General features: G+C 58.3%; 1 protein-coding gene across 36 annotated transcripts in view; it reads left to right on the top strand.

The window, feature by feature from the left end:
* The window catches only part of Cacna1g (calcium voltage-gated channel subunit alpha1 G), a 56,171-nt gene that overhangs the window by 3,042 nt on the left and 32,427 nt on the right, over positions 1-20,702 (top strand). For 16 of the 36 annotated variants that reach the window (XM_003466849.5, XM_003466842.5, XM_063251343.1 and 13 more), the window contains exons 2-9: positions 3,649-3,760; positions 3,907-4,040; positions 4,415-4,512; positions 6,339-6,498; positions 7,277-7,577; positions 7,699-7,791; positions 9,636-10,422; positions 12,362-12,738. In XM_003466849.5, coding sequence (XP_003466897.1) covers positions 3,649-3,760; positions 3,907-4,040; positions 4,415-4,512; positions 6,339-6,498; positions 7,277-7,577; positions 7,699-7,791; positions 9,636-10,422; positions 12,362-12,738 — 2,062 coding nt within the window. Of the gene's footprint in view, positions 1-3,476; positions 3,761-3,906; positions 4,041-4,414; positions 4,513-6,338; positions 6,499-7,276; positions 7,578-7,698; positions 7,792-9,635; positions 10,423-12,361; positions 12,739-20,702 lie in introns of those variants that run through there. The other 20 variants (XM_063251333.1, XM_063251332.1, XM_063251325.1 and 17 more) reach the window with 12 other exon arrangements.

Here is a 20,702-nt window from a genome sequence, read left to right as displayed (position 1 = left end):
TGTTGTCCCAGTGCCCTGAGTCGGCCTGCTTCTGCTACCTAGGGAGAGTGCTCCCTTGGTCCCAGAGGAGGGAGGGTGTACGTGGTGGGGACGTCATGGTGGGGGAGGTTGTGGCTGACCCCTTGCCCATGCCTTCTTTCCACATTCCTCCCTCAGGTTCTGCAGTCGATTCTGGGGAGAGGAGTGGAGCAGGGCACCCCTTGGAGCTGTCTCTGCCCCAAGCCCACCTTCCCTGTGGGTCGCAACCACAGCATCCCACCCACGGTGCTCTGCCGCACTGCTGAGGGACTCCCCGTCACCCCTAGTGCCAGTTGGAGCCAGTCCTGGGACTCCCCCCAGGCCGGCCCTCCCATACTTGGCTGCTGCCGCCCCAGCTCTCACCCCGCCCTGCCCGCCTCAGCCAGGATGGCGACAGACTCAGGGCTCACACACGCAGACATGCGCACATGCGTGCACACACAGCCACAGACGCTTGAATCAGATTTCTGGCCTATTTCCTCTCCCGAAGATTCCAGCGGCCCAGTGTCTCTGGTGTCTCTGTGTCTTGAGTCTCTGTCTCGGGGCGGGGCCGGCTGCTGCCTTTCTGCTGGCTTCGTTTAGCTGGAACCTTTCTCCCCACACCCACCCTGTGGAGCTGGGGGCAGGCTTGCAGGAAGGGGGGCTCTGCTGGGGAATCCCCCTTTCTGCCTGCCTGGCGGAGCCACCAAGACTGTAACCCTGCCCATCCTGGGATTCCTGAATCTGGGGGACCCCAGCGTCTCTGTGGATGGGCGAGGTGAAAACCTGCTCAGCCCACCTCTCCAACTCTTACTAGAAGGCCAGGATTCCTGAGTCCAGGCCCATTTCCTCCTCAAGGATCTTCCAGGCTTAGGTTTCCAGGTTCCTAGGAGGGCAGCTGCTGTGCGTCCTGCTTCCCTTCTGGGCTCAGACCTGGAGCCTTGTGTCCCGAGAGGCCCCTAGCCTGCCTCTCTCACCCCCACAGCTGCCAGGCTGGGCACGGGCTCTGTCTAGATAAAGCTCCACGGAGAGGATGCGTTTGTGGAGATAACGTGCTCTACTTCTGTCTCCCAGGAGAGAAAAGCAGGAGGAGGAGGAGGAGGAGGAGGAGGAGGGCTGGAAGTGGGGTTCCTTTCCTGCCATTTCCTTTTTCTCTGCTTTTGATGGTGGGTTGTGGGGATAAGAAAGATCTTCCCCTCTCCTGCCCCCACCCTTTGGGATCCACTCCAGCCTGGACAGTCACCATAGCAACAGTAGACATGTGATTGCACAGGTCTCTCATAGTCACTATGGCAACCAGTGTCCCCCGTTCCCTTGGTTACCATGGGGATCCGTCACATGGTTTCCCCCCAACCTGATAACCTGTGGGTCTCCCTGCTTCCCCTCTCCTGCATAGGAGAAGACGGCAGACTGGGTAAGGGGAAATTGTGTGTGTGAGGGGTCTCTTTAATTACCATGGCAACAAATCCATACCTCCTGGTGTCATATCCTCCCATTGCCATGGCAACAGAAGAACATCACACAGTGACATAGTGCCACATTGCCAAGGAAACTAACCCCACCCTGAAAAGGGTGAAAGACCTGTCCCCCATGAATTATTCCTCCATTCAGATTGTCCCAAATTTGCTTGTCCTTTGATGCCAGCTTCAGGGGAAGAGGAGAGGTAGACAGCAGACAGGATGTACCTGGCAGAGGGCTGAATGCCAGCAGGGCCTGGAGAAGGCGCTTTGCTAGTGAAGAGCTTCTGTGGGCAGATTCTGGCCAGGAAAAGCCCTAGGCTGAGCATGTGTGAGGGGGGCCCAGGGTCACTCCAGGGTCACCTGTGCCCCCCTGTTACAGTCAGCCCATCACCCCTGCCGATCCATTGGTTCATTCGTCCATTCATTCTTTCACTCTCCCCAAGCCTTGGTCATCCACTCCGTGCCAGGCACTGCGTGGAGCTCTGCTGGGGGAAGGGAAGGTGTAGTAGAGTGGCCCCACTTACCAGGAGCCCACAGCTCAGGCCGGAGTCGGGGGTGCAGGTGATTTAACGTGGTGCAGCCGTGCCCTTAGAGGGCTTCAGACAGGTGTTCTGAGCCCCTCTATCTGGGAGAACACCCCTCCCTACCTGAAGACGTCTGTTACCCCTTGCTTGAGGATAGTGACCAGTTCTCAGGGATAATCGTGTCCTTTCTTTCCAAGTGATGGCTCCATCCCTGTCCCCCCATCCCAGAGTGACCCCTGGCTGACCCCCATTCTGGGGAGCAACCTACTGGGCTCTGGCTCCACTCAGGAAAAGGGCTCCTTGACAACGGTATTTCCCCTTTCCATCTACTTACTCCCAAAACCTTGAACTTTTTTATATATATAAACACTCTTGTAAGGCATGGCAGTTAGGGAAATTGCAGTGTTTGGGGACTTCTGAGGTACCAGGGACAGAGAGTGGACAGGCATGTGTGTCTGAAGAGGAGAGGTAGAAAGAGAAAGACACGGCATGGCCAGGATCTGCTTGGAGGGGTTCTCCGGGGCCCTGGACACTCTTGCTGGTCTCTCTATGCCTGGCCAGAGTCCCTCGTCCCCGAGGCAGGGCTGAGGCAGGAGACTGCACGCGCCAGGCCCTTCTGTGTCTGGTGCAGTGGGGCAGGCAGGGGGGCTGCCGTGACACCCCCTCCACATCCATTCCCAGGCAGTCCCTCTCCCTCTCCCCGGCACCCCATTTCTGCTTGGCCCTGGACTCTTCTCTCTTTCCTCCCTTGTTGTATGTCCCAAGAGAAAAATGGGCTGCTTGGTCATTTTGCTATGAGTCTGGAGCCTGGAACCGAAGGAGTCCGGAGGCTGCTTGCTCATTCTCCTGCCGACAGGCTGGGAGAAGCTTCAGTTCCAGAGATCACAGCCCGCACTGCTGTTCTGAGCTGTGCTGAAAGGCACAAGGTGTGAGGGCAACATGGCACGTGTGGGGTGCAGTCCAGGGCCCAGCGTGGGGTTCACGCCTAGCACAGTGCGTGGCATGGCACTTGGAGAAGTTGGGCCTGCAACTACGGGCTCCTTGTCTGCCAGGCTCCAAGGTGGCAATCCCTTGCACGCCCACCTGGGCAGCTGTGGGGTGCAGAAGCTGGCGTCGTAGATGGGGAGTTTGGAATCCTGTCTCACCCTGGCTTCTTGAGGGACTTCAGCCCTGTCTGCCTCTGTTTCCTTGGGTTCCAGGGCGCTAAGTGACCCAGCCTGGGTTCTTCACGGGGCTGTTGTGAGCATCTGCCTCGGCATTTGTGAAAGCGCGTGGTAAACTGTAAGGCAGCCATGATCCGACTGCAGGTTTGTGTAACACGTTCCCATACATCATCTCACTTCCTTCTCACATCTCCCTGCGAAGTGGGGAGCCTGGGCTCCCATTCAGCCACCGGCTCCTGGTGCCTGGCATTTTCCATGGGCACAATCGATTCCGTTCCCCAAATGGCTTGTGCAAATAGTCAGGGTATTTATGGCTGTTCCTCCTTTACAGACGAGGAGTCTGGGTCAGAGGGGTGAGATTGCTAAGGTGAACCGAGACCTTCCTGGCCCCACTCCTTTGCATCTCGGATGGGGCTGGGAGGTTGACGGGCAGAGGCATCGGGGCAGGATGTGGAGGGGCGCGTCCATCCAGCCCAGGCCAGCTGTTTCCTTGACCCCTGACACCTGGTTCGAGCGCATCAGCATGCTGGTCATCCTTCTCAACTGCGTGACCCTGGGCATGTTCCAGCCATGTGAGGACATCGCCTGCGACTCCCAGCGCTGCCGGATCCTGCAGGTGAGTGTGAGTGTGAGTGTGAGTGTGGGGGGCTTCACTCCAGATCGCAAAGCCTCTTGATTTCCAGCTGGAGGCCGGGCCTGGGTGGAGGCGCATGGTCCCTCACCGCCTTCTCAGTTTCAGCAGCCTCTCTTTACCCACACCAGGCCTTTGACGACTTCATCTTTGCCTTCTTTGCTGTGGAAATGGTGGTGAAGATGGTGGCCTTGGGGATCTTTGGGAAGAAGTGTTACCTGGGAGACACTTGGAACCGGCTTGACTTTTTCATTGTCATCGCGGGGTGAGGACCTGGTTTGGGGTGGGAGAGTGAGGGGTGGGGTCAGTGCCTTCCCTGGAGGTTTCTTGTCCACACCCCAGCCTGGGATGGCTCTGTTTCCTCCCTGATTGTCCACTCGGGGCCAGGGCTGCCTGCCTGCAGTGCTCCGGCCTGCGCTCCTCCGACCTCCATGACTTTCCTCCTGGTTCTGCTTCCTTCCCTGAGCAGTCCGTCCTTGCTTGGAGGTAGCTCTGCCCCCCAAAAAGATGATCTTGGGACCCTAGATGCAGCAGGAGGAGTCAAGCTGTCCTCACAGCAGGGCTGGCCTTTGGTTGCCCTCTTTGAAGGCCCTGGTGGCCTCAGACTGAAAGAGCCTCCCTCTGGGCCCCTCCCTGCAGGATGCTGGAGTATTCGCTGGACCTGCAGAATGTCAGCTTCTCAGCCGTCAGGACAGTCCGAGTGCTGCGACCGCTCAGGGCCATCAACCGGGTGCCCAGTGAGTGACCCCTCGGCCCCTGGACAGAGAGCCCTAAGAAGAACCGTGACCATCTCAGATCCCACCCCTACCAGCTCATGGTCCTCATTCGACCATGGCCACTTAAGGCTTGGGCAGAGGGGGCTCAGCAGGGAGCTGGGACACTGGAGCCACACAGAGACCTGGCTGGGGCCCTGGGAGCCTTACCTGAGAAGATTCCCCCGCATTTCAGCCGGGCCTTAGGTCAGAACCTCAGAAACACCTCAAAGGACCCTTCCCAAGGGGGTCTGGGCAGGTAGGGACAGAGGGAGAGGCGGCCAGGCCAGCAGGAGGGGAACAGGAAGTGCTAATGGCCTTTTCTGGCCAGCAGATCTCTCAGGCAGCCTGGCTGTCATTGGCGAGGCTGCCCTGGCCACATGGACCAGGACTTCTCTCCAGACAGGGCCACTCCATGCCTCACCCTCCTGGTGGTAGCGGCTGCATACCCCTCCCCCTCCCCTCCCCTTCCAACTGTTCGCAACGACTGCCGGGACCCATTATCTAAATTAAACCGCATTGGTTTTTGGATCCAGGGAAGGTTTGGCAGCCCTGGTTCCCACCCCCCCACCCTGCGTCCTGCCCCCACCTTCACTCAGGCCCCCTTCACAACTCCCCAACCTCCACAAGCTGCAGATGGGCCCGCTGGGGCCCCTGCAGAGGGAGCATGTTTCTGGTGCACCGTGCCTGAGTGTGTGCCGGGGTGGGCGGGGGTAGGGGTGGGGGGCGTAGCAGCAGCCCCCTGCACTGTGTGTGTGTGTGTGTGTGTGTGTGTGTGTGTGTGTGTGTGTGGCTGCCTCTGGGAGGGCTGGGATGTGTATCCTGGGGGGACAGCAGGGTGCTCCGCACTGTAGAGGGACATACCCCACCTCCGCACTGCCTGGATTGATAGACCTCGGCTGACGCTCTAAGCACCGGTGTAATTCCCCTAATAAACCCGGAGGAATTGATCTCAGTTGGAACCCGAGCAGCCAGTGGGGAGAGGAGGCGGGGAGGCCAGAGCGGAAACCAGGACTGGCGGGGTGGGGGCAGGGTGACTGCGGTCACCAAGAGGACTCAGGAGTTGCAGTGCATCATGCTCTGTACTAGAGGGGGCAGGGACCATCGGGTCATCTGGGGGGGTCAAGGCCAGCCACTCGAGATCTGTGTGTCTCTCAAGGGCCTGGGGCTTCAGGGCTGAGGGCTGTGGGATCCCAGACTTGGAGTGAGGAAGGGCATTCGGTCCCTCCCAACAGGACATGTGTGTGTGTGTGTTGATGGAGAGGATCAGGACAGCTCTCCCCATGGAGGGCAGGGTTGTGTCTCTGTCATGATCCGAGGATCCTGGGGCTCTCTGCCTCAGTTTCCCCAGTGTCCCAGTGGTGATATCGTAGAAAGATCGGGTGACTGTGCGCAGTGAGAGAAGGAAGTGGGAGGTGTGTACCCGCGCTTATGTGTTAGGGAGCAGGATTTGGAAGCACAAAGCCTAAATTTAAGTCCCCGGTGCCTACATTTAGCAGCTCTCATGCTGAGCAATTCGTGTCACTGCTGTGAGCCTCAGACTTCCCGTCTGTAAACTGGGGTGGTATCACCCACTGCGTGGCTCGGTGAGGTCAGAGGCCGAGGTTCTTCTGGCCCATTGCAGGCAATGCTATGCACAGCTTCACTGGGGGCTCTTGGGGCTGCAGAGGCCGATGGGGAGGTGCAGGGGATTGTTGGTATCCCCTCCAGCTGGAGCCAGGCCACCTCAGAGTTCCCCCATCAGCCCCGCTCTGGGAGCTCTGCCTGGCCTGGTCAGCCTGGCATCCCTAGTGTGGCTTCTTCCCCCACAGGCATGCGCATCCTTGTCACGCTGCTGCTGGACACCTTGCCCATGCTGGGCAATGTCCTGCTGCTCTGTTTCTTCGTCTTCTTCATCTTTGGCATCGTCGGTGTCCAGCTGTGGGCAGGGCTGCTTCGAAACCGCTGCTTCCTCCCCGAAAATTTCAGCCTGTGAGTGATGGATGGGGTGGGGAGGTGGGTGACTGACCTGGGAGTGAATCTGGAGCTGGGACCTCCCCTAGGCCCTGGTTTTGTGCCAGTGACAAATCTGCTCTCACACCTGAGACACATCTGGTCCTTAAACTCAGCTACACATTGGAATAACTTGAGGTGCTTCAAAAGTTCCAGATGGCTGGATACCCCATCCAGAGATTGCGACTGCATTGGTTCAGGGTTCAGATTGGATATGGGGGCATTTGAAAGCTATAGTGCTGGGTGTGGTGGCACATACCTACAATCCTACCATTCTGGGAGGCTGAGGCAAGAGGATCATAAATTCAGTCCTGCCTGGACAACATAGTGAGACCCTGTCTCAAACTTAAAATTAATAATAATTTTTAAAAAGGGCTGGGAATGTAGCTCAGTGTGAAGATCTGAGGTTCAATTCCCAGTAGAGCCCAAAGAAACCTCAAAGCAATACAGGCTGGGTGGCACATGCCTATTATCCCAGAATTCAAAAGTCTGAGGCAGGAGGATTGCTGTGAGTTCAAGGCCAGGCTGGACTGCACAGTGAAACCCTGTCTCAAAAAGATGAAAAACAAACCAACCAACCAGACAAAACTCCTAATGTGTAGTGAAGTTTGAAAACCACTGCTCTAGGATGTGGGCCTCCAACATGCCAGTCCAAGCCCACAGACTCCCTCGCTGGCCAGTCCCGTCTCCCACTCGGCCCTGGCCTGTGCAACCTGTTCACCTTGTGCTCCCTTCTCGGGCCCTCCCCAACCCGCAGGCCCCTGAGCGTGGACCTGGAGCCCTACTACCAGACCGAGAACGAGGACGAGAGCCCCTTCATCTGCTCGCAGCCCCGCGAGAATGGCATGCGCTCCTGCAGGAGCGTGCCCACACTGCGCGGGGAGGGCGGCGGCGGCCCGCCCTGCGGCCTGGATTACGAGGCTTACAACAGCTCCAGCAACACCACCTGCGTCAACTGGAACCAGTACTATACCAACTGCTCAGCGGGCGAGCACAACCCCTTCAAGGGCGCCATCAACTTTGACAACATTGGCTATGCCTGGATCGCCATCTTTCAGGTGGGACAGCCGGGGCCACAGTGCTGCCTTCCCAGGAGAGGTCACTCTCCCAACCAGAGTGGTGTCACGGCCTCTGGACTTCAGGGTCCCAGCATCAGCCTGTCCCTCTCCACCTCCCCAGGTCATCACGCTGGAGGGCTGGGTGGACATCATGTACTTCGTGATGGATGCTCACTCCTTCTACAACTTCATCTACTTCATCCTCCTCATCATCGTGAGTGACTCCTCCGGGCCCTGTGGGAACAGGGGTCTTGGGGGCACAGGAGGGAGTGGTGTGTGGAGAGCCTGCGGGGTCTGAAGTGCTTAGCTCTCAGGACGAGTCCCATCGGCGGCGTTAGGAGGAACCCAAGACCCAGGCCTGACCCATCACCAAGTATGGTCGTGATGGCTCCCAAGCCACTCCCCGTGCGTGAGACCCCAGGCCACGGAGTCTCCCTCGCTGGAGTAACGGTTCTCACCCTAGGGATGCTGCTGCCCCTGGGGGTGCTCGGAAACATGAGGTGGTTCTGAGTTTTCCAAGGACCAGCGGCGCTTTGTGGGGCACTCTCTTGGGGGAAAGGGAAAGGTGCTACGAACATCCTGAAATGTTTGCAAGCAAAGAATTGTTCCATCCCGAATTCCGATTAGGGCTGAGAAACACTGCGCAATCTTTTGTTCTTTCCATCCCAGAAATTCCAAGCGTGTGTGTGTGAAGGCAAAAGACGGGAAAAAGCAGCAGTGTTCACTACCCCCTACCATCCGTGTTAGGGAGTTTCACTGCTGATGTTGCTGTGAGCTGTTATTTACTGAGCACTTATTATGCTCCAAAGGTTTGGTCAGTGGGTCAGGATCACATAGGAAGTAAGGGCTGCTGTTGAGACTACAACTCCAGGCAACTTCAGGCTGCTAATTCGAAGTCCAGCCCTTGGTCCCTGTCACCAAGAGGCCAATAATACACCCAGACAGAGGGACTGATATTGATGGGAGGAGGAAGAGGTTAAGATCTGCTCCAGAGAGGCACAGGAAGGAGGCACAGGGAGAGGAGCAGACCCGAGAAAGACCGGGTCCCTTCCTGCTTCCCCTGCCTCTGCAACTGTCCCTGGTGTGGAAGAGAAGCCTGCCCAGGGATCCAAGTCCCACCCCCCATCACCTTAGGTGGGGTGGGTGCTCCAGGGAAGCCAGACTGCTATCAGTTGCTGCTCCCCTCGGCCTTTCTTGGGGATGGAGGACAGTCAGGGAGGTGAGGGCCCTAGTTTCCTCCCTCCCACACACCTCTGAAAAATCTTTCCAAACAGTGAAGCTTTCACACCAGTGAAGCTAATTATCATAATTACTAGGACATGATCTTAGAAAAAAAATATCTGCTTCATCACCATAAATACTCATTTCCATCCTTCAGGATTGTTGTCCAAGGACTGGCTGGCCTAAGGCTCTGGGGAAACTGAGGCATGAGATGGGGCCTAGGGATGGATGGGCAAGGAGAGACTGTTTGGTTGATTTGTGGGCACCAAGGTTAAGCTCTTGGCTGGGGGAAGGGAGAGGCACCAGGAAAGGGGTTCAGGCCAGTGCTCCTCGTGTTCAGCTAAGGCCCATGGTTAAGCAGCTCACGAAGTTAGAATTGGGGCTCCCCAGGGGAAGGGAGATCCTATGAACAAATCCCAAAGGTTCAGTCCGACCTAAATGCCCCATCCCCCACCTGCATCTATTTCCTACAGGAACAGGGGCGAGGGAGGGGGACTACTTAGGGTCTCCCCAGGTAGTCCTGTTTGGGGGCAGGGAATTTGGGAGGTGACCTTGCAGGACACCATCCTAAATGACAGCTGCACCTTGGGGTTCCACAGGGTCTGGCTCAGGTCTTAGCCTGGTTCTGCCTTTGCCAGGCGATCTGGACCATTCCTCGACTCCTCCAGCGTTAGCCTCTTCCCCGCTCCGGTGGTGATTACAGGAGCTGCCCTAAGAATGAGATGGGATCTGGTTGGGGGAGACCCTGAAGCCCGATGCCTGGCCAGCGGGGAGCCCCCTGCATGTGGCGGCCGCTTTTCTTCAGGACCACTCCTCTTCCTGTCCCCACCCCCACAGGTGGGCTCCTTCTTCATGATTAACCTGTGCCTGGTGGTGATCGCCACACAGTTCTCAGAGACCAAGCAGCGGGAGAACCAGCTGATGCGAGAGCAGCGTGTCCGCTTCCTGTCCAACGCCAGCACCCTGGCCAGCTTCTCTGAGCCCGGCAGCTGCTACGAGGAGCTGCTCAAGTACCTGGTGTACATCCTTCGCAAGGCAGCGCGCAGGCTGGCCCGGCTCTCCCGAGCCGCTGGTGTGCGGGCCGGGCTGCTGAGCAGCCCAGTGGCCCTTGGGGGTCAGGAGCCTCAGCCCAGCAGCAGCTGCTCCCGAGCACGCCGCCACCTGTCCGTGCACCACCTGGTGCATCACCACCACCACCACCACCACCACCACTACCACCTGGGCAATGGGACTCTCAGGGCCCCCCGTGCCAGCCCGGAGATCCGGGACAAAGATGCTAATGGATCCCGCCGGCTTATGCTGCCTCCACCCTCGACGCCCACCCTGGCCAGGGCCCCTCCTGGGGGCGCGGAGTCCGTGCACAGCTTTTACCACGCTGACTGCCACTTGGAGCCAGTCCGCTGCCAGGCACCTCCTCCCAGGTCCCCCTCTGAGGCATCAGCCAGGACTGTGGGGAGTGGGAAGGTGTACCCCACTGTGCACACCAGCCCACCGCCAGAGATGCTGAAGGAGAAGGCACTTGTGGAGGTGGGCCCCAGCTCTGGGCCCCTCACCCTCCCCAGCCTCAACATCCCACCTGGGCCCTACAGCTCCATGCACAAGCTGCTAGAGACGCAGAGTACAGGTGAGCGTACTGGGTGGGCATGTGCTGGGGCTTCTCATCTGAGGGCCAGGGTGGGAGCTCCCAGAGGTTGAGGGGTGTGGAGTCGGGACCAGGACTCAGATTCCCATTCTGCCTCTCATGGCCGTGGCACCTTAAACCAATCCCCCACTTCTTTGAATCCTGCTTTCTTACCCATTAAAAATGGGAACTGTAGCTCAGACACCGTGATAGCCATCGCTATCGTGGAATGTGGGCCAGCATGTGCCACTGTGATGATGCCCACCTGCCAGTGCCCCATGGCATGCCTGTCACATGCTTTGCAGACAGAAGCCTCTTGCAGCCTCCTGACAGCTCAGGGACAAGTATGTCCTGTGCCCCCGAGGTCAGCATGGCAAGAGCTAGCTGGACGGGGTTGCAGAACCTGCCCAAGGTTATACCATTGGTGAATGGTGGCCACAGGGCCACCAGGCTCTGAATCTCACGTGACACTGCTTGTCACCATGCTCAGAAGGGCAGTAGTGTGTCACTGCCCTTCTGTGCGGTGCCCACACAAGGGGGCCTGTGGACCTGAGTCTCACTTCCTAGCCTCAGAGGCCCAGCAAGTTCTGGAAGCTGTTGGCCCACAAGTGGGACACCTCATGTTGTGGGAGATGTTTGCTGCTGCCTGTGAATGGGCCCCTCAGACAGGGGTGGCGTCCCCAGCAATCATGGTCACTGTGGTAACAGCCCAGGTCCTGTATTTTAGGAAGGATGTGTCCATAGAAAGCAGGATGTTCGTGAGTGTCTTGTAGGGATGTGTTTGGGACCAGAGGTGTTACCAGGGCAGACAGCAGAAGGTTCTTTGGGCCATCTCTTCCACTGGCCCCAGGAAGGTCACACAGATGCATGAGTGTTCCCATGTCCTCTGTGTAATGGGCAGGACTGGGGCCATCATTACAGTGAGGCACATTTACAGGAGCCCTGCGCTACACAGATGCAGTCAGGATGGGAAAGGTCACTTGGTGCCCAGCAGGAACGTGGCTCTGAACCTCAAGGCTCCAAAAGGACCTCTACCTGGGTGGTCTCAAGGTTCTTTTCTGTGATCAAATGGGCTTAAATCATATTGGTAGCTGGCTGTAGTAGTGCACGCCTATAATCCCAGTACTCGGGAGGCTGAGGCAGGCGAATTACCATGAGTTCAAGGCCAGCCTGGGCTACATAGGGAGTTCAAGGCCACCCTACACTGTGTAACAAGACTGTCTAAAAAAAAAAACTAATAATAAAATAAATAAGAAACAAAACAATACTGAATGATATTGGTGTCTCACAATAGAGCGCTGTGTGTCCACAGCACATCTGGTGTGTAGAGCTGTGTTGCACGTGTGGAGGGTGCAGTGTACCTGCATGTGTGGTTGTACACGTACATGTGATTGTATGTATACACATGTGTGTGTGTGCCCCTGCATATGGCTATTGTCTCCCTCTTGCTCTGTACGCGTGGCTGTGTGTGTCTGACAGCTGTGCATTGGGCGGTATGTGTTTGTGTATGCGCGTGTTTGGGCGTGTGTGTACATATATTGTGGTGTACGAGGCGTGGATGCCCCCGGTACATGTGTGTGCCTGAGTGTGTGCACATGGTACCCATGTGCGTGTACACGTGCCTGCTATGTGTGGGCACAAGTGCACATGTGTGGGTATGAATCTGCAGGATCCCTTGAAAAATGCTACTCAGAGCAGTGTTGATGGGACGTGGGTCTCTGGGAAAGAGATGGTTTAGGGTCCTTGCTGCCTAGGACACAGGAGCTGTATAAGACCCCAGAGGACAGGATGACCCCCTCTGTTTGACCCTAGGACACTCCACAGTGACCCTTATGGGGTGCTGTGGGCATGTGGGGTGCTCCCTACCCCGGGCCTGCTGAGTGCCTAGTGCCCCATCACTGTAACCACTCCCGTCTCCCTCACTGCCCCTCTCCTGTTGCAGGCACCTGCCACGGCTCCTGCAAGTTCTCCAGCCCTTGCTCAAAGGCAGACAGTGGAGCCTGCGGTCCTGACAGCTGCCCCTACTGTGCCCAGCCGGGAACAGGAGAACTGGAGCCCGGCGACCAGGAGATGCCCGACTCTGACAGCGAGGCTGTTTATGAGTTCACACAGGACGCCCAGCACAGTGACCTCCGGGACCCCCACAGCCGGCGACAACGGACCCTGGGCGTGGACGCAGAGCCTAGCCCTGTGCTGGCCTTCTGGAGACTGATCTGTGACACCTTTCGCAAGATCGTAGATAGCAAGTACTTTGGCCGGGGGATCATGATCGCCATCCTGGTCAACACCCTCAGCATGGGCATCGAGTACCACGAGCAGGTAGGGCTGAGGGTCAGGCCGGCTCTTGCCAGCTGCTCCCCCTTGGGACGGCTGCCTGCCGCCTGCCTTCTGATGCTGCTCCGTTCCTTTCCGAACCGCTGACTGCGTGGCAGAGGGGAAGGGCACGGTGTCTCTGGAGGCTTGAGGCAGTGCTGTCTCGAGGTTTCAGTGTACATTTGTTGGGCAAGGGCGGGCCCCTTTGGCCCAGAGGGCTTTCTTGTGGGGAGAGATAGTCCCTGGAGAATTTGGGTCTTTGGAGAAGGCATGGGGGCTTAGGGATCCCCCAGCCCTCGCCTAGCTCAGTGAGAGGTGTGACCGACTGGTTGGAGGTCGGAGGTGCCAGCAAGAGTGCAGGGGGAGTGAAGAATGGGCTTGGTGGCCCTGCCGCTGTCATCCGTCGTCACCTCAGTGTGAGCCAGGGAGGCCTCTGGCAGATGAGAGCTCCGGGCTGCAGGCTGCGTGGCAAGGTGTCTTGGAGCTGGCTCCTTGAGGGCTCGTTCTGAGCGGCAGGGTGTTTAGTCAGGAGAAGAGGAGGCTCAGCGGCAGGCGAGCTGTCCTCAAATATTTGAAGGGCCTCAGCGTTGCTGCCGCCACTGCGTGGAAGAGGAGCAGGCCGAGCTGTGGATCTGGGCCGAGGGAGGAGGGGAGACGATGCTTCTGCTTGAGAGGGAGACTTAGGGGAGGCTGCGGACCCGGACATGGATGGTGCACGCTGCCCTGCTGCGAGGGCCCCAGTCAGGCTGCGCCTCCCTCATTGCGTGGCCTTTCAGGTCACCTCTGTGGCTGGGAGAGGAAGGAGAGCTTCAAGCAGGCACTGCACCCTGGTCCTGCCGTGCCCTCCTCTCCTGCTGTTTTCTGGGGTTCTCACACTCCTACCCTGGGGCAGCAGGGAGGGGACTGGGCTGCTAGAATTCACCTTTTGCAGAATGGGGCTGACCCCACACACTCCTTGCCACGTTGGGGGCAGAAGCACCAGGGGTCCCCGCCTGCACAGGGGCCATGGAAGGGGCACCCCAAATCTGGCTGGGTGGGGGTTGCTGCTGCGGCACAGGCAGGCTGGGGGGAAGCAGGAGTAAGAGGGGTCAAGGCCAAGGTACCCGGAGCACTGCCGCTGTGGGGTGGCCAGCGCTCGGCTCCTTTCCAATTGTCCTCCCCTTTGTCACCATCCCACCACATGGGCACCCCTCCCTCTTGTCTTGGCAGCCCGGCCAGCTCCCTGCAGCCGTGCCCCTCCCCCCCGATGCTTCACTGTGGAGGCAGCAAGACTAGGGGGCAGGACACCGGCTGCAGAGCCAGCAGGTGGGCTCTCGTGGCACTGCAGTGGGCGTGTTGTGTCTGGGCTGCGTGGGGCGTGGGTGTGCGGCACATGCCAGCTCCGCTGGCCTCCCAGGGGAAGGTGCTCCGTGCTGCCAGGGGCTTGGGGGAAGGTGGGGAAGGCATTTTTTCCTCCTGGGACCTAGGCAGTGGCAGCCCCTCAGCCTCCCGTGACCTTGCCCTCCTCTACCCCTCCACCACCACAAGCCTGAACCACAGCTTCTTCCCAGCCTTGGTCAGGTCCCCTCCCTACAGGGACAGCTCCTCAGTGCCCTCCCCTCTCCCCTAAGGAGGTGCCCCCAGCTGTCCCTGCCCAGCCAGTGCTGCTGTGGCGGCTTTGATGGCACTGGGAAGAAGCTGAGTCACACAGACCTAGGACAGATGAAGCCACAGCAAGAGGGCTTTGGGTTAGACGTCAAGAGGGACGCCCCTTTGGAGAGGAAACAAAAGCCATCAGTTGGGATGCCCTAGCATCTCCTTGCTGAGCTCCTGAGGAAATGGGGGTGCGGCCTGCAGCTCACCCCAGGCCCATGTGGGCAGGGAGGCATCACTCAATATCTGCCCCAGCAGGGTTGATTCCAGGACCTGGTTGCTGAGGGCCTTGTGGGCCGAGGGGGTGTCCTCAGCAGCTAGGAAGCCGAGACACCCCAGAAGCTGCCATGGCCCTGTGCTCAGAGCACTGTGGCGTGAATGCATTGCCATCTGGGCCTCTGAGCAGGCTGGAGGGGGTACCAAAGAGGGGCTGAGAGGCAGGAATGCCAACAGGGCGCAGATGGGGAGGCAGAGGGCAAGATGGAGACCCGGGGAGGGGACAGAGAGGACAGAGACAAGGGAGACAGGGAGTGGAGGGAGAGCTAGAGATAGGGCCCCCAAGACAGATGGAGGCTGGGGCTCAGGGAGACAGGGGAGCTGAGGATGGGGATGGAGACCCAGGTGCAGTGAAGCACGGGCTGCCAGGAGGTGACCTGGGGACCCTAAGGTTCCGGCTTTCCCTGCATACCCTTAATGTGCCCATTCTGTCCACTGAGCCTGCTATTGATTAGACTTGGGAGCCCTGCAGGGCGGTGGCCACAGTCCTGGGGGTGGAGCCCCAGTCCTCTTCGCTCTCACCTCTGCCTGTCAGCCCTTTTGCTGGAGATGACAACCCTCCCTCCACCCTTCTCCCTAATCTTGACTGAGTGAGCACCATTCGGTCACAACCCAGCCTCCCCAAGCTGGCCCTGTGCCCTCCGCCCTCTCCTGCTTCTCACATTCCTTAAGCACCGGCAAGCAGGGAACTGGCAGGATTGATGTGCACAGAGGGACAAGGACACAGGACACTGAGGGAAAACAATGCTGGGCTTAGGAAGTATGTGAACTGATGTGGGAAGAGAACATTGCCCCAGTCTCCGGGGGAAAGTACACAGAGCTCTGACCTTGCTGAATTGTCCATCCATCCATCCTTGCATCCATCCACCTGCCCATTCACCCATCCATCATCCATCTGTCCACTCATCCATCCACTCATCCATCCATCCACCCGTACACTCGTCCATCCATCCATTCATCCATCCATCCATCCATTCACCCGTCCATCATCCATTTGTCCACTCATCCATCCGTCCATCCATCCACCCATCCACTCATTCATCTATCTATCCAACTATCCATTCATCCATCTACTTATCATCATCCATCCTTCCATCCATTATCCAACCAACCAGCCATCCCACATATACTACATGTCAGAGTTGGGCCTAAGCAGTGGTGTGCCAATGAATGTTTAATAACCAACCCTCAAAAACCCATGCATATGCCACTTATTTTTGTTTGTCTTTTTGAGACAGAGTTGCACTAGGCAGTCCAGGCTGGCTTTGAACTCACTTTGTAGCTCAGGATGGCCTTAGAGTTGGAGATGTCCACCTGCTTCAGCTTCCTGAGTGCTGGGATTACAGCCATGTGTCACCACACCTGGCTCAAATCTTGCCTTTAGAGTTCCCCTGTTTATATGCTGTAAACGTGCTCCCACCATAGCTCAAGCTAACAACTCTGTCACTGAACGTGAAGTTGGGAAAAGATGCAGACTGAGCTGAGCCTGAAGGGTGGGTGTGGTGGGAGCTGGTGAGGGGAGACACAGAGGGCATTGAGGGGGAGGTCCAGAGGCAGACACCCAAATTTAGCACAGGCATTCAGGATGTGGGGGGAGGAGGAGCTGGGATGGACAAGCGATGAGATGCCAGCCAGGACCCAAGAAGCCAGGATGGAGTTTGGGTTTGACATTGAAGTTGACAGGCTCTCAGCAGAGACTTAGGCAGGTTGGTGGTGTGACCAGGTCTGTGTTTTGTCAGAGGGCCTCTGAAAGACACATGTGAGGTGTCTGGGGGAGGGACACAGTGGGGGGCTGGAGCTGCTGCAGGGCCCAGGCAGTTCAAGCTGGCTTTGTCCTGGAATCAGAAAGGAGGGCCTGGAGGGCTCAAAATGTAGGACTCAGCACCCCTTGGCTCTCTGCAGCTCAGAACCAGGGTGGCCGTCAAGCTTCGAGCTTGGGGTCCCAGCAGATTTGGGGGGCCATCCTGAGACCATATCCAGCAGGATGCAGGAGTCCGTCGGGAAGGTGGTCGTGGGTCCTGCTCCCAGCTGGGGCTGCACTGGACCAGGCTGTGGTGGCAGAGGAGGGAGCCACAGGACAGGGTCTTGGGGACACAGGTGCCTCCTACTCATTCCTTCTGGGCTCTGAGTCCCAGTGGGGGTGCGGTCTCACCTCATGCTGCAGAAGGAACAGAGGGAGAGGACCAGAGAAGGAACTGGGTAGGTGGCCTTGCAGGTCAGGGGAGGACAGGGCAGGGGACGATTGTGAGTGGCACTCGGACTCTGGGCCCATCTTGTCACTCCGGATACACGTCTAGGGAGAGTTTCTATTTATAATTGAGGAGCTCGGGCTTCAGGAAGCTGGGGGGGCGAGGGAAGCAGACGGGATGGTCTCAGCTTTTGAAGAGTCAGACTCCTCTGTGATCCTCCTGTAAGCGGGAGGCTATCTCCCACAGAACACGCAGGTACCCCTCCTGTGGCCTTTGGGTGTAAGGGTTTATGTACATCACCCCTGAAGCCTGTCCCTTGGCCTGCAGGAAAAGGAGCTGAGGGTGGGGAATAAGCAAGGCTTTGGGGGACAATTCTTTGATAGCTGACTCTCCCCCCCCCCCAGCCTTTCCAGGGTTCTTGGGGTTGGAACAGGAAGGGTGCTGTTTGGGAGATGTCTGGCTGGAGCTCCCCAAGTACTGCTCAGGAACTTCTGAGTACACATCCCAGAAGACACCACCAGAGTGTTGGTACTGGGGCAGAGATAGAGCACCCCAGAAACCAGGTGGAGATCAAACTCACACTTGCTAGGCAGGTGCTTATGCCACTGAGCTAAATCCCCAGCCCAGAAACTAGATTCTAGTAGGAGACTCTTTCTGTCTTGTGTATAATTCATGTCCAGCGCTGCAAGGGACACAGTTTTGGGGACCAAGCAGGGGCAGAGAGGTCTGAGAGGATGGCCCAGGGGATGTTAGCAGCCTGGCTGGAAATACACAGGGTGATACAGGAGCAGGGGGGACAGGAGTTCAGGCCAGTGATGCTGAAGGAAGCCAGAGCCTCTCTCTAGTGGGTGTGGGCCGGGTGGGGGAGGGGCAGCGGGGCTATTTCTGTTGTTCCAGCAGGTCCTGAGGGCCCCGGGCTGGGGCTGGAGGGCGATGTGGGGAGGGCGGTTCTGCTAGCCCCCTAGACAGCCCCAAGTTTCAAGAATGGGGGAAGGAGCATGTTGGGGAGCGAGATGAGAAGCTCAGTTCTGGAGGCGCTGAGTTTGAGGCGGCTGTGGGCCATGGTGGATGCAGTTCAAGCAGGCGTTGGCTCCCTGGATGAGCAGCCAGGGGCTTGGAGGGCGATTGTTTAGTGTCGTCTACACCCCAGTGACAGCTGGAGAGTTGGAGTGGGGACGATGCTGGAGGGAGGGCGCCGAGGGAGGGAGTGGGCCAGACTGAGCTTTGCGGAATGTTGGCAGAGACAGAAAGGGAGATGGAGACAGAGACGGGGCGCCAGGAGGTGGCCGCGCAGGGCCAGGAAAGCCAGAGGAGGCCGGGCAGGAGGCTGGAGGGGCTGGCAGAGGCTGGGTGGTGCCAGGCGTCACCAGGAGGAGATGGGGAGGGGCCTGGAGAGTTGTTGGAGTGGTATGGACATGACCAGGAGCCCAGGGGATGGTGGTCAGGTCTCAGTGCAGGTATAAGGGGGGCCTGGAAGCAGGAGGGGGGTGGGTGAGGCCTGCAGATGGGAGCTGAGGGCACGGGGGCTCAAGGGGGACAGAGATGGAGACCACAAAGAGTGGGGCAGCGGACTGGCAGCGGAGGCACACAGCAGCCCTGGGGCCACCCAGCAGGTGCCACCTGTCCAGTCAGCACAGCGTTCTTCATGACTCTGCAGCCACACTCAGCAATTCCAGGCCAGAAGCACAAAGCTACCTCTGAAGCCTGCGACACAGGGTGGCCTCATGGTCCATCTGGGGCTCTAAGCCAGAGATTGTCCGGCTGGATGTGAAGGCAGGGCTACAGCTCCAGAGTTAGGGAGCAGGGACTGGGTGGGTCGTGGTTCCCTGGCCTGTGTGTTTACTAAGGGGAGCTTTTGGGGATGCCAGGAGGGGGGGCAAGGACACCCTTGGGGTGCAGTGCGCATGCAGTGCTGGAGGGATATACAATTCTCTGGGACCCTTCTGCCACCCCGGTGACTAACTTGCTATGTCCCCCTGTCACATCCCTGGAGCAGCAGAAGCAGAGGGATGGTGAGCCAAGGAGTCAAGAGGGAGCTGAGAGATGGTGGCTGGGATGGGACCCTGGTGACCTGTCCCATCCCCCATCAGCTACAGTCTGCCAGACCAGCTCTCTGGCCTCCTGCTGGACTGCTGCAGTACCCCTAATTGATCTCCTTTCTCCCCTCTAAGCCATGCTTGCAGCCTCCACTGCAGCCAGATTAATCTCCTTAATACACCAATTTGCACATCCCGCCCCACCTCCCAGAAGCCTCAATGGCAGTGGCGATGCTGGTGCAGAGAGGGTCCAGCCTGAGTCAGGATCAAGGCCTGCTGGCCCGTGGCCTTGCCCACCCTGCAGCCTTCTCCTGTGCAGCCCTCTCCACCCTCCTCCCGTCAGGCAGACAGTCCCACAGACTGTGGCCCTTCCTGTGGACACCCTGCATGGTCCTCCCTTTGTGCTTCCTGCTGTGGCCTCCTACACCCTTCCCCATGCCCTCAGCCTTCAGCAGGGTCTGAGCTCCCTCCCGGGTAGCCCTGACTTTACCCACTTGGAGCTGCAGCTTGAAGGTGCTCTGTGCTGCCACACCGCAAGGCCAGCTCCTGCTGTCCATGCCTACGGGGCTACCGCACTTAGCCTAGGGCTAGGAAGTTTGGTTGGGTTTAATGTCTCTGTTCTGCAGAGCAGCCTCATCATGTGGGTGGTGCCCCTGCTTAACACATGAAGCCCCCCAGGGAGCCAAGACCCTGAGGGACTTGCCCAAGGTCACACAGATAGAAAGTCTCAGAAAGGAGGCATCCTGCCTTCAGGTCCTGTCCCATCCTGGGGTCACAGGTGTTCTGCATGCAGAATGCCCTTTGAAGGGTAGTTGGAGGCTGTGGGTTTCAGGGAGTCCAGAAGGAGCAAGCTGCTTACTTAGGGCCACAGCTGCTTGCAAGGTGACAGCTTGGGGTGGGGCGCAGAGGTTTGGTGAGCCTTGGCCTGGGGAAGAGGCCCGGGTCCTTGGTACAGAAGCTCAGGCTGCCGGCCTTCACTGGGACTCAATATCCCTGCATAGCAGGACAGATGCCTCTGAGACCCTCCAAAGGATGCCTGGGTCTGGATAACTAGAAAAGGGAGGCTGGATCTGCCCAGTGGGCTTTTGTGCTTTCTGTGGGTGCGTGCTGGGGACAGCATTGTGGGAAGGGTTTCAAAAGAAAGTTCAAGAAACCAGCTGTGTGGCTTCCTAGGGAGCCATGTGACCTCCACGCCTCTGGAGCCTCAGTTCCCCCCTCTCCCAGCTGTTTAGGAGGCTCAGGTCCTTCCTTCTGTGGCTGTGATCATTGAGGAGGTAAAATCCCGGGAAATTTCTCTCCTGGCTCCTCTTTTAGTGTTCTTTGAGCTTTGAGGTGTGAGCAGAAACTTGCCCTGCCTCTGCCCTTCCAGGGCGGCAGTGGCCATAATGACGGCTGCAGTCCCTGGGGCCCCTGTGTTGCTAAGATTGTGTCTCTGTGTCCTGCCCTGCATTCCCAGCCTCTGATTTAGTAACTTGGACTGGCTACCTGGGGGAAGGGAGATTTTTTTCCCCTGTGGATCACTGGCATCGGGGAATCCTGGGCCCTGAAAGGAGAGGTCTTCAAGTGTGTGTGTGCAGGAGAGGGAGGGGATGGCACCCAGGCCCCCTTCTGCCTGTGTCAGGCCCCTCTGCTCCGCCAGGTCTGCATGGCAGGTGGGAGCGGGTGGTTGAGCCATTGCCACCTCTCTGCTCAGGTACCAACAGTGCAGGCCTCAAGGGGCGCCCCATCTTCTCTCGAGCCCCTGGGGGTGTGCAGGTGAGCAAGGAGTACAGTACGTGTGTGGTACAGGGCGGCTTCCTCGGTGACATCAGGGCGGGATGAGAACGGTCTCTCCACA

This window comes from Cavia porcellus, unplaced genomic scaffold, assembly GCF_034190915.1.
Source record: "Cavia porcellus strain 051 isolate PalLab524CR breed Dunkin Hartley unplaced genomic scaffold, mCavPor4.1 scaffold_6, whole genome shotgun sequence".
Taxonomy (NCBI): Eukaryota; Metazoa; Chordata; class Mammalia; order Rodentia; family Caviidae; genus Cavia; species Cavia porcellus.
Note: the sequence above shows the minus strand (reverse complement) of the source record. Positions and strands in the feature narration are given on the sequence as shown.